The following is a 13,222-nucleotide window of genomic DNA, read 5'->3' as shown; positions in this document are numbered from 1 at the left end:
TGCAATTCTTATGATTACATTTAAACAGTATATGAATGCAAGTCATAGGCAAGTAGTCAGTCTAATTCCAAATGTGTACAGCAAAATATTTCACAAAGTATGCTTGAACACATTTCTACAAAACAGTTTAAGTCAAAAGGAAACAAGTGAGTTTCTTCTCAATATGTGGCACAACATTCTCTGTAATCTTGTTTCGTACATGGCTTTCAGTATTATTTTTAAAGTGTAAACTTGACACTTCTGTTTACTAGAAAACCAGCTTTTCAGGGCCTTCCTCCATACTATTAGATGGAGGAGCTGATCTCGGATTTCTGAAAACTACACATTATTCCTCATTGGTCCTTTATACTCTTAGGCTATCCTCAGAAGTGGCAGTAGTCCACTCAGATCATTCACTTGGGGAGGGATACCACCCATAGGGAAATACTGCTCACAACTATTACAAGAAACTCAGTGTCTCTGGACTGGGTCCATAGACACAGAGCCTGCTTTCCCCAGGTACAGACCTGTGCCCAAGTGAAGCTGGTGCCAGGATAGGGGCAGCTGGCAAGACCACAGCCTGGCCACCCACATGACCCAGAAAGCACTTGCCCAGGCTGGGGGAAGGGGGGGTATCCCAGGTGCCTAAAGGAGTGCATCCTTGCTTGTAAATTGTGTCTAGTGAGACGCCCAAGCAGGGATCCACTAGAGACATTTTACCTTTTCCAATGCTGCTTTTCCTGTGCTGAAAGATTCTTGGGGCAGATTTATGTCCCCTTACACCAATTAAAGATGAAAGCTGACCACACCATTAGTACTGCCTACTACAACTTTTATCTTGCTGTGACATCAACACACACTTGCCACGTGCATAGACTTTGATATAAGAAAAAGAAATATTTCTGATAACAACAGAAACATTTTCTTTTCCAGTATGGTGGGTGACCCGTTCTCACCCAAAGCACATTGAAGGTAGTGCGGTGGGTTTTAGCTGTCGTCTACCGCATTAAAGATGTTATATGGCCGATCAAGGACTCTGCAAGGAGGAAGTTAGCAACCTGTGGTAACAGATGGTGCTGACTCAGCCACCTCACCCTGGGTCAATTTCTGCTTTAGCAGTTCCCATCTTGATCACAGGTTCATGGTCTTATTCCATATTGATCATTTCCTGGATGCAGACAGGTGGTTCTCAACTAACAGTATGCTTGGCAGAGGGGAAAAAAGTGCTTTATTAAGTCAATTAAAAATTGAAAAAGTAAAAAACATGTCACTTCCAGAAAGGAAAACACTACAGCCTTGCTCAAAGGGAGGAAATGCCAGATACATTTATACCTACATTAAGGACACTAAAGCCAAGGAGCTGACTGTGCACCCAAATACATTGTACACAAGAGGCAGCATTCTCTTACGGAACCTTTTTTTGTGTTTTTCCAGGTAAATCTCAACCAGTTGGGAAAGTAACACGACAGAGTAACGGATATATTTACCACATTTTAAGTGCTATTGTTATTTTTATGAGAAGTTAGTAAAAAGGAAACTTGCACACATGTATAATACTGCTGCAGTTCAGCAGGATTAAGACATTTTATGGTAACTATTGACAGCATGGCTGCTGAACCCTGTAAGTAAGATGGTAAAGTCACCAAGGAGGCCACCATGAGGCCAGCAATGTTTCTCGGCATGGCCATCCAAACGCTGTGTACTATTCAGTGGTTAAAGGATTGTAATGAAACATCCCCTCACCCTTGACCAATTTCTCTCAACTTCGATTTGAGTCAATGTGTGGGCCAACAATAACATATCCTCAATAAATATGACGTTTACAAGTTCTAACTATTGGATGGTTCACTTGAGTTTTCTCCTTCAAACAGTATAATTTTCAAACGATTGGAAACCACTTTAAATTACAGTGTAGTTTATTTAAAAATGAAAAATATCCTGCAGATCTTCTACGTGCTGTTCCACCATTTACTTTGTGTATTCCGAATGTTAAAATGTTTATCAAATCCTATAAATACTCCTACAAAAAAAATAACAGCAATAAACACAAAAGCTGCAAAGTCAGTATAAAGTTTGATTTCGAAGACAATATATTGTGTGTAAATGTTTACACGTAAATAGAGCCGGATGGTACTAAGCTAACAGTTATCAGTTAAAAAATTGCAGAGATGTGTTTCAGCATTAAGACCATTTAACTAAATCAGTTTTAAAGGCAGCTGCTTGTTCAACGTTAACAACGTAGACAAACAACATACTACATAACCATAAAACCTCACCTGAAAACTGAGACTTTAATGCTGCTAATTCAGAGGTAATAAGTGCACATTGTTCATCTTTTCTGCTCAATTGTAAAACAGTTTCTGAAAAAAAAAAAGAATAAAAAGTAATCCATATTAAGCTTTCAAATTATACAGTTATATCACATATTATTGGCGAGTTGTGGTGCTATAATTTGGCACACCGGAAGAAAAGCATTATGAATCTGTTCCAACAAGGTTGCCGTTTAGTGTAACACTACATATCCAAGTAATTGTTTCCATGTTTGTTGAGTCTCGTTTTGTCAAGCAACACCTCAGTAATCATTCATATCACCTCAAAACATTAACTAAGTCTCCTCTTCATGGCTGGTGAAACGCTACTGTAATAAACTTCTATTTCACCATAGTATAACAGCCAGATGTGCAAAAGCCAACTCAAAAGGTGATTAGGAGAATGATCTTGCACCTTATTTGAACAACTGTACAGCAAAATCGACAATTACGTGTAATTGTACATTTTATATCCTATAGATTACTTTTTACATGGACTCATTAGTTTCAAGTACTTTGCAAGCAAGTTCCTATTTAAGATAAAAAGGACAATGAAGACAATGAAACAAACACATTTTAAATTGTCATTGCATGTAGAATTTGAATCTATAATTCCCTTTCTTGAAAAAAAACATTTAAAGCTGAGTTAACAATCAAGTCAAAACTGTTTGCCACTGAATACATCCTACAGTATAATTCCCAAGCTAGTCTAAGAGCTAGGTGCAGCAGTGACCAATCAACTTCATATCATCACTGATTCCTTGACAATGGTGAATTATGTCGGTTGCTGACTCTAGTCTATCAATGCCCTTTGATACCCTCAACTACAAATCGTAATAGAAACTTTGAGACCTCATGAGTTTTGAAGATAATGTCCTGAACAGGTTTGAATTCTAACTCACAAACCAATAGAACACATCAAGGTAGGCAGTATTTGCTCCACAATAATGACTCCAAGAGGTCTTTCAAAGATCCATTTTAGCATCAGCACACAAACCTGATCTATGAAAAACAGGGAGGTAGCATTAAAAATTCTGGTGCATTAAATTACCAACACATGGATGACCGTGACCTTTATTTGTAGGTCTCCTCTCTACCCCCAATATATCTCCTCTAGCTAAAACCTTTTGGATTACAGCACATCACTTTAAATTTGATCCCAACAAAGCAGTTTTTACTGGTCTTTCCTTAACTTTTCACCACCCTTGTTCGAACTAGGCTGCAATTGACATATCTTACAATTCAGACAACCATCACTGAAAGCTATAAGTATCTCTGACATACTCAAACACAAAAACAATATCGTCTAAACACCAAATATCAGTTGAGAATCATCCACGGAATTAAACCCTTTTTACTTGAACAAGAGAAAATTGGGCAATTAAATGGGTCCGCTGTTTATCAATGCTTGTAAGACTTCCAGCTCTAACTTGTAGACACTGAAGTCCATGGCATAGAGAACATTTTACCACCTCAAAATTTCAACAAAGAAAAGAAATTATGCTTTGACTTACCTCCAATTCCTCAACCTAAACGTTTTTCAGAACTTTGGACTTATTAACATCAAGACCTCAAACAACTGAACAGTAGGCCACTCAGATGAAAGCAGGTGAAAAAATCTACATACTTTAGAAGGCTCTGCGCTCCTATCCAATCTTCCCATCTGGTCAATAGCAACATACCCATGTCCATTGCTTGGGGGCAAATGGAGTCCAATAACCTAAACTTGGCTCTGCACCCATTTCCTCTGACTGTACTAATAATCATTTGAATTATTATGATTAAAATCCAAATCAATGTGTGAACAATCTACAAGTGGGTAATCTTTTAGTCCTCATATTTGGTTTTTTTTTTTTACAAATTCTACATATGATTTTTTTTAAATGGCTTTATGTAGTGATGTAGCATTATTTCACTTTTGAGTGGACCAATCCCTTAAACCTATGGCAATTATTTGCCACTGTATAGGAGGAAATGCTAGAATGTGCATGCTGGTTCAAATTACAGAGAGGCATTCACTAAATAATAGCAAACAACATCATTGTTAGCGGAGGTGTAGGACATATTAGGAATATGCTACTTACCAGTATGCATCTGTTCTTGGCATGTAGGGCTGCTGACATTCATATCTGTGCATAGATCGCCGCCTAGTGTTGGGTCCGGATGATTGCACATTGTTGTCCTGGAAGAGTCTTCGAAGTATCACAAGATAGGTGGCTCCTTCCTTGGACTACAGTGCGCATGGGCATCCTCTCCATGCTCAGATTGTTTTTCGCCATTGTGGCAGAGTTGGAGTATAGTACAGTAAGGGATGTCCATGCAAAGAGTGAATGCTACAGCTGCAACAGGCACTGGGGAGGCGGGTGGGCGATATGAATGTCAGCAGCCCTACATGCCAAGAACAGATGCATACTGGTAAGTAGCATATTCCGTTCAAGGCATGTGGGCTGCTGAATTCATATCTGTGCATAGAATGTATAGCAGTATCTCCCCTAGCGGTGGCTGCCTGTGCCAGCTGCAGCAGTCTGAAAGAGAGTTTTGAGAACAGCCTGTCCTACAGCAGCTTGCTGTTTGGAATGAACATCTACACAGTAATGTTTGGTAAATGTATGTATGGTGTTCCATGTGGCTGCTCTGCAAATTTCGTGTAAAGGAATGTTTCCAAGAAAAGCCATGGATGCCCCTAGTTTGCATGTGGAATGCGCCCTAGGGGGAACTGTTAAGGTGCGTTTTGCCTTTAAGTAACATATCTGAATGCACTTAACGATCCATCTGGCTATCCCTGATTTAGAAATAGGGTTGCCTTTGTGTTGTGGTGAGAAAGCAACAAACAATTGTTTTGTTTTTTAAAATGCCTTAGTTCTATCTATATAGTATAGTAGAGCTCTTTTGAAGACGAGAGTATGCAAGGCCCTTTCAGCAACCGTTTGTGGGTTTTGAAAGAACACTGGCAGGTGTATTGTTTGATTTATATGAAAGAGGGATATCACTTTTGCCATGAATTTTGGATTGGTTCTGAGAACTACCCTATTTGCATGTACTTGAATGAATGGCTCCTGAATAGTTAGGGCTTGTAGCTCACTAACTCTTCTAAGTGAAGTGATGGCAATAAGGAAAGCCACTTTCCAAGTAAGAAATTGTAGTTCGCATGAGTGTAGTGGTTCAAAAGGTGGTCCCATAAGTCTGGTTAGAACGATGTTTAAATTCCAGACTGGTGAAGGTGGGTGCCTTGGGGGAATTACTCGTTTAAGTCCCTCCATGAATGCTTTAATTGCTGGGACTCTAAATTGTGAAAGGTGTTGCCTGTTTTGGAGATATGCTGCTAACACAGCTAGATGTATCCTGATGGATGAGTAGGCTAAATTGCAACTTTGTAGGTGCAAGAGATAGCAAATGATGTTTTGTGTGGAAGCATCTAATGGGTTTATGTTGTTGTTTCTGCAGTAAATGACGAATCGTTTCCACTTTGCCGCAGTAGTGGGTCTTCTTGCCTCTTTGATAATATTCATGCAGTAAGGCAAGTTCAGGTATCCAAACTCTAGGATCTCAGGAGCCAGATCGCTAGGTTCAGCTGTTGCGGGTCTGGGTGTTGTATTTCGCCACGATTCTGAATTAGAAGACTGGGTGTTAGTCGCAGTCTTTGATGGGGCACCACTGTGAGCAACTAGGATGAGCGTCAGTGAATGTTGGCGCATTTTGCGTGCCACTAGCGGTATTAGTGGAGCTGGGGGAAAAGCGTACGCAAATTTGCCTGACCAGTTTATCCATATCGCATTGCCCTGCGCCTGCGGATGTGGGAACCTGGCGGCAAAGTATTGGCATTTTGCGTTTTCGCTTGTGGCAAACAGGTCTATCTCCGGTTGTCCCCATTTCCGGAAGAATGGTTGGAGCACATTGGGGTGAATCTCCCATTCGTGCATCTGTTGACTGTGCCTGCTGAGCAGGTCGGCCATCTGATTGTCTTTGCCTGGAAGGTGTTCTGCCATGAGAAACATGTTACTTTGAATGGCCAATTTGCACATGCTTTGAGCCAGATGCGACAGCTGTGGGGAGTATGTTCCTCCTTGTTTCTGGATATAATACATCGGTCATGTTGTCCGTTCGGATCAACACAGTCTTGTTGCATAAGTGTTTTATGAATGCTTTCAGTGCTAGGAAGATTGCCATCAACTCCAGGAGGTTGATGTGCATTTTTTTCTGTTGCATAGTCCATAGTCCCTGAACTGTGTAATGCAAGACATGAGCTCCCCAGCCTTGCAGGGATGCGTCTGCTGTCATCACTATTTGTGGGACAGGCTCTTGGAACAGTCGTCCGTTGCAAAGGTTTTGTGGATTCCACCAATGCAGAGAGTTGTATGCTCGACTGGTCACCAACACTAGGTCTTTTAATTGCCCTTGAGCCTGGTTCAGCTGCCTTGCTAGGCACTCTTGAAGCGGACGCATGTGTAACCTGGCATGAGGGACTATGAATATGCACGAGGCCATCATGCCTATGAGTTGCATAAACACTCGAGCTGGTAATGAGTGTTGGGGTTTGAACCTTTGGATTAAGGTTTGCATTCCGTTTATTCGTGCTGCGTTGGGGTATGCCTTTGCTGCTAGTGTATTTATTGTTGCTCCCAGGTACTGTTGTACGTGGGAGGGTTGCAGGTGGGACTTTGGGTAGTTTAGCGAAAAGCCCAGGCTGTGCAGGAGATGAATGGTGTTTGACATGTGGCTGGCACATTGCTGGGCTGATGGCGCGTGTATTAGCCAATCGTCCAGATATGGGTACACATGAATGTGTTGTCTCCTGAGATGTGCCGCCACTGTTGCCAGGCATTTGGTGAACACCTGTGGAGCTGTTGTTACACCGAATGGTAGGACTTTGAACTGGTAGTGTTGTCCTTGAATTGTAAACCTTAGATACTTTCTGTGAGCAGGGTGTATTGGTATATGAAAGTATGCGTCCTTGAGGTCTAGAGTTGCTAGAAAGTCTCCCTGTTGAAGAAGCGGTAAGACTTGTTGGAGAGTGAGCATATGAAAATGCTCTGACAGAATGTACATGTTGAGGGGCCTGAGGTCTAATATTGGTCTGAGCGAACCGTCCTTTTTCGGAATAAGGAAGTATAGTGAGTATACTCCTGTTCCCTGATGTTGTAGTGGGACTGGTTCTATGGCCACCTTTTGTAGCATACTGATGACCTCTTGCTGCAGTAATGTTATATGTTCCTGCGACATAGGACGGTGTACGGGTGGTATGTTGGGTGGTGTTGACGTGAGTTCTAGGCAAAAGTCATGTTGGATAATTTACCTTACCCACCTGTCTGTAGTGATGTCTAACCAGACTGGCAGGAATTGTTGTAGTCTTCCCCCGACCGGTGTTATATGGTCTGGGGTAGTGCAAAGAAGTCACTGTTTGGTGTTAGTGGAGGATATATTGGCATTTCCTCCACGACCCCTGCCCTTTGTGTTATTCCCTCTGTATCCACCCCTGTTTGTGTTTTTATTGTATGTGGATTGCGTATTTGTTTTGTAAGTGGAGGATTGCTGCGATGTGTTACCTCGCGCCATTCCTCTATAACTGGAACGACGAAAGGAGCCTCTGTGTTGTTGGAACTGAAGGGCTCCCATGGACTTTGCTGTTTCGTTGTCCGTTTTCATTTTGTCCAGAATTGAGTCAACTGCTGGACCAAACAAAAAATCTGGATTTATAGGCTGGTTAAGAATTGTGGCCTGTACTTCGTTTTTAAATCCAGATATGCGAAGCCATGCGTGCCTTCTAAGCAGCACGCTTGTGTTAATGGATCGTGCAGCTGTATCTGCCGCGTCTATAGCACACTTAATGGAGGCATTGGTGATGAGCTTTCCCTCCTGTATAGGTTCATCTGCCTGCTCTTTGAAAGGCTCGGGTAAGTCCTTCTAAAGAATCATAGTGTGCCCTGTCATACCTGGCTAGCAAGGCCTGTGTATTGGCTATTCTCCATGAGTTTGCTGCTTGCGCTGCTACTCTTTTGCCTGATGCTTCTAAAATCTTAGACTCCTTGTCAGGAGGAGGAGCCTCCCCAGTTGTTTAGAATTTGCACGCTTTCGTGCGTTGGACACTACCAATGAGTCTAGAGGCAGTTGTCCCCTGATGTATGTAGGGTCTACTGGTGCAGCCCTATACTTCTCTATTCTAGGGTTGATGACACGTGCCCTAGCAGTGTCTTTGAAAATGTCATTTGGGTGCTTTAGGACGCCCTTTAACATGGGGAGTGTTCTGACACTTCTTTCTGATGTTGCCAGTGTGTCAAATGGAAAGTCCTCTTCTATAGCATCAGAATGCATATCTACATTATGGTAGGTTGCAGCTCTGTCTATTAACGAGTTAAAAGCCACTGTGTCTTCTGTGGGTGATGGCTTAGCTGGGTATACAGTAGGGTCTGTAATGGGTAGAGCCCCCTCATTGTCTGGCTCACCTCCATCCCCCAATGGTTGTGTATTGGGGTCTATATATGGGTTTTGCATATCTCAAAAAAAAACCTCTGCATCCTGATCTTCATCTAGGTTGTAGTCAGAGCGTGCAGGTGAGTGTGGTGTGTATGGAGTAGCAGGCATAGCTGGAGAGATAGGTTGGAAAAGAAAAGGAGAGGTAGCACAGTCTCTTTTCTTTTTTAGGGGAATTTTTGAAACGCCTTCACTTGGCACTGGTCTTTTCTTCCTTGTATAAACAGTCACTTTCCCAGTATTTGGGTCAATATATAGTTTTGACTGATCTTCTGTGGATGGGTCTGGATGGATGATTTCCTCTTCCACAGTCTTTTGCTTTGGAGCCGTAGGTTTTGATCTGTCCTTTTTCGGTTCGATACCTTTACTCGGTTCGACCGCTTTTGTTGCCTGGATTGGTTTTTGAGGTTTGCCGACAGGTTTAATCGGTCTGACGTCTTTTACTGGCTTCACCACTGTTTTCGGACCGAGCGGTTTGGTCGGTTCGATAACCTGTTTAGGGTTTAGAGTTGCGTCTTGAGTTGGCTGTTTTGGCTCGACGTCCCTTTTCGGATCGATGGGCTTTGGCTCGACTGATCTGGTGTGGTCTACTTTTGGTTTCTGTTTCGATTCGATGACCGCCTTGGGCGTAGGCCTTTTTTGTTCGTCGACGCCCTTTTTTCCTTTTTCGACCATTGAATTCGATTTGCTCGAGTCGACGTGCTTTGTCTTTGAGGTCGATTTGATGGCCTTTGGCTTGGAGGTCGATTTGACGGCCTTTGGCTTGGAAGTCGATTTGACGGCCTTTGGCTTCGATATCGAATCGACGGCCTTTGGCTTCGAAGGTGTTGATGGAACGGTAGCCTTCGGCTCGACGCCCTTTGGTTTTATCACCTTTGGTTCGACGACGTTCGGTCCGAAGACTGTCGTGTCGACGAGTTTTGGTTTCGATGGGCCTGGCCTTGGAAAACGTGTCTCAGATGGCTCTTTTTGTATGTTCTTAGCCGGGCGGTATGGCGGGGCTGTAGAACCAGTATATTGGTCTTGGCTAAGGCCAGTTGGCGATGCCTTGACCTGAGTCTCTGATATTGGTTTAGTGTCTATATGGGGCGGTGTACTCACGGTTGGCCCCTTGTCGCCATCGGAGTCGTCTTCCACAGCTCCGATATCTTGGTCGTATTCTTCGACCGACGATTTCTTCGTCGTCGTTGTAATAGTCAGAGTCGTGCTCGGAGAAATGCTCTTCTTCTTGATCCGAGTCTTCAGCGTCAAGCAGTTCTTCTTCGTCATCGAAGATATTCTCAGGCTCTGGTGCCGACCTCTGCATTTCTTGCCTTTGCGCCCGTCGATTCCGAATAGTCTTTTTGGATCGGAACTGGGCACAAGCTAGGCAACTGTCTTCATTGTGATCTGGAGACAAGCATTTGTTGCACACTGGATGTTTATCGGTGTGCGGGAACTTCGAGTTGCACTGTGGGCAGTACTTGAATGGACTTCGTTCCATCGACCGTTGGTCCACGTGGCGTCGAAAAGGCTTAACGGTCAGATTAGACGACCGGAGTGCAAAGTAAAGTTAAAGGATGTTATCGGTACCGATCGCAAACAATACCGACGAAACCGAAGGCCTTTTGGCCTTTTGAAAAGTTTTCCGAACTTGGAGTGCTTGAAAGTGCATCCGAACCCAATGGCGGAAAAAAACAATCTTAGCATGGAGAGGATGCCCATGCGCACTGTAGTCCAAGGGAGGAGCCACCTATCTCGTGATACTTCGAAGACTCTTCCAGGACAACAATGTGCAATCATCCGGACCCAACACTAGGCGGCGATCTATGCACAGATATGAATTCAGCAGCCCACATGCCTCAAACTAATACTTTTTAACAACACATTACTTTTTGCGTATGCTTTGTTGACCACGAATAGTGCAAAGATTTTTGGTGCTGTAAAAAAAGTAGCATTTGCCTCTGGAATACTCACTATCCACAAACAAAAAGGCAATTTTCTAAGCTTTGCTTTGTAATCTGACATCACAAAGCAGTGCCCAAAGGCTGCTGTCTTGCCTTGCTGTATTGATGTGCCTGCAATATTCTGACAGCATAAACCTTACTCCAATGTGCACTCTAGTACAGCACAGAGATTCTTTTAATTACAGCAGAAGCAGCTCACCTAGATGTGCACCGCAAAAAACTATATTAAGTATGTGATTTTAGTTGAAATTAGATCTAGGAAACCAGGAGCGGATTGGGGGTGGGGGGGGGAGTTTAGAACATAGACAAAACACTATGGGCCTGATTTCGATGTCGGGCGGACGACAAAGACTCGGTCCTGGGACCAACCAACACCCAGTCGGCGGTCCCGACCGCCTTATTGGGGTTCAGTCGCAATCCTATATTTCACTATGGGAGCATTGAGGCTGTAAACCAGAGTAATGCATGCTCCAACAGTGAAATGGGAGGTGGGTTCATCCCTGCACCCCATGGCAGGAACCTCAAGGATTCTGCCACAAGGTGCAGGGATCAACAGGGGGCACCATAGGTGCCCCATCAGCCTCCAACAGGAAGCTGTGCACAAAGGGTGCCCTGCTGTGGGCCCTCAAACACACTTTCCGACAGGGTTTCCATGTCGGAAAGAAAGACATGGAAACCATGTCAGAAACAGTGCATTGTAATCTTAAGGGCGGAAAGGCCTCCCCTTGAGATGACTAGCCGGCTTCTGACGGGACAACGGGCTCTCGAGCCTTTCGATGCCAGCCGAAATGACCGGCCGGTTTCCTTTCCGACCGCCTCCATCATAATGAGCCGGTCGGAAAGGAAATAGAGCGGCCCATTATGATGCAGCCCATTCAGGGCCGCATCGTAATCGGGACCCATATGTTTGATTGTATTTTAATTATATTTTGTAACATTGCACACAGTTTAAACATATCTTTATTTTAGGGCATAAGCACAATTACTGGTTTTAATAGCCTCCTAAAGCCAAACCATTCTACAACAAAGCAAAATAAAAAAACTTCTTAGTCATTCGAACAATAAAACCCTTACCTTGCATAGTCAGTTGCAGACACTCTGCATCTTTTGTGGTTTTGGTAAATGTTGTTTTCTAAAACAGAATCAAATTCAAGAGTTAGAATTAAAATTGGGGCCAGGTTAACATTCTGAAACACGAAGAGCTTTAAAGAGGTCAGCAAACAATATCTGAGAGTACACCATGTCTAACAAGTCCACTCAAATCCCTGTTAAAGGATAGATGGTTTAAGCACACAGTAAATATATGAGTGGTTTCCTGGGTGTCACAAATGTCAGCATGAAAAAGGACAGTGTGACTTTCTCGCCTGAAAGTTAAGCTAGACAGTAAACTCACAAACAAGTTCCAAAAAGTTGCAGCGGTGCTGAAACAATTTTTAGAGTGGGGCTGCTGTCATCAATGTTACATAAATTAAGTTGGAGGGTTGGTGAAAACTCCAACCTTCACACAAAGAACAAGTGTAACAAATGTATTCAGTAAGAGATTGAAAGGGGTGTAGTATGTAGTTTGTAGTGCATTTGTAAACATACTAGTGCAAATACATTACTAAAGCATAGAGTGATGTACACTGTCATTTACAGACAGCACACTTTCCATTGCAACAGCCACTACATTTGCACAGGCATATCATTTTTACTTCTAAAACGATATCCCACAAAAACAATAATGTGTGGAAATCAAGTTTCACTGAAGATGTATCAGCCTTTCAAGTCACAATCTCAGTACCTCAGCAAGATTGTCCTATAGATCACTTTACAAAATACCCTCATTTTGCAGTCAAAGAAAGCAGAAACCAATATACACAGTAAAGAATAAGCAGCAATTTGTCAGAAGATGTAGCCTGACTTTTGACCTCAGTCTCTGAAACAAGGCAAATGATAAAACCAAAATATAAAGGAATTTGTAGTGCCCATTCACCCTTTGAACTCCAGCATGGTTATTTTGGGGGGGGGGTGCTGCAACACCACTTCCCTGACTTGCAAAACCTATGCAAAGGTTTAACTGCTACTACAAAAACACAATCTCTGATATTGTTCGGAAATAGAAGAAAAGTTCCATACCTTCGGTTACGCCATATCTGGTAGAGACTATCTAGCCGCAGATTCCGTACTTTAGAATTATACCCAGGCATCAGACTGGATCCAGAAATCCTTGCGCAGTACCCCTGCACGCCGCTTGGTGGCGCCCTTAGGCTTCACATCGTCAGAGCCAGAAGCCATGTGTGTGGTGCACCTCAGCACATTGACATCAGTTTCTTTTTGCAACCTTTCTATGTCAGAAGCACAGAACCACAAAGGATGCTGAGGTACTGGTGGGCAGCACCAAAATACAGAATGGTGACCCTATGCAGAGAATCCATTCACAGTGAGGGGAGGATGGGAGAGTCTGTAAGGACTCTACAGCTACATAATCTCTCTACCAAATAAGGTGTTACTGAAGGTAAGTAACTTGTTCATTTGATA

At 43.1% G+C, this 13,222-nt stretch overlaps 1 protein-coding gene across 13 annotated transcripts in view; it reads right to left on the bottom strand.

The window, feature by feature from the left end:
* CLIP1 (CAP-Gly domain containing linker protein 1) overlaps positions 1–13,222 on the bottom strand; it is an 804,228-nt gene that overhangs the window by 436,202 nt on the left and 354,804 nt on the right. For all 13 annotated transcript variants that reach the window (XM_086942960.1, XM_086942953.1, XM_086942958.1 and 10 more), the window contains 2 exons: positions 11,777–11,834; positions 2,256–2,339 (listed from right to left, as the gene is read on the bottom strand). In XM_086942960.1, the coding sequence (XP_086799086.1) occupies positions 2,256–2,339; positions 11,777–11,834 (142 nt within the window). The remainder of the gene's footprint in view (positions 1–2,255; positions 2,340–11,776; positions 11,835–13,222) is intronic.

The sequence above is a fragment of the Lissotriton vulgaris genome, chromosome 11 (assembly GCF_964263255.1).
Source record: "Lissotriton vulgaris chromosome 11, aLisVul1.2, whole genome shotgun sequence".
Lineage (NCBI taxonomy): Eukaryota > Metazoa > Chordata > Amphibia > Caudata > Salamandridae > Lissotriton > Lissotriton vulgaris.
The sequence above is the reverse complement of the archived record's forward strand: the minus strand, read 5'-3'. Positions and strand labels throughout refer to the sequence as shown.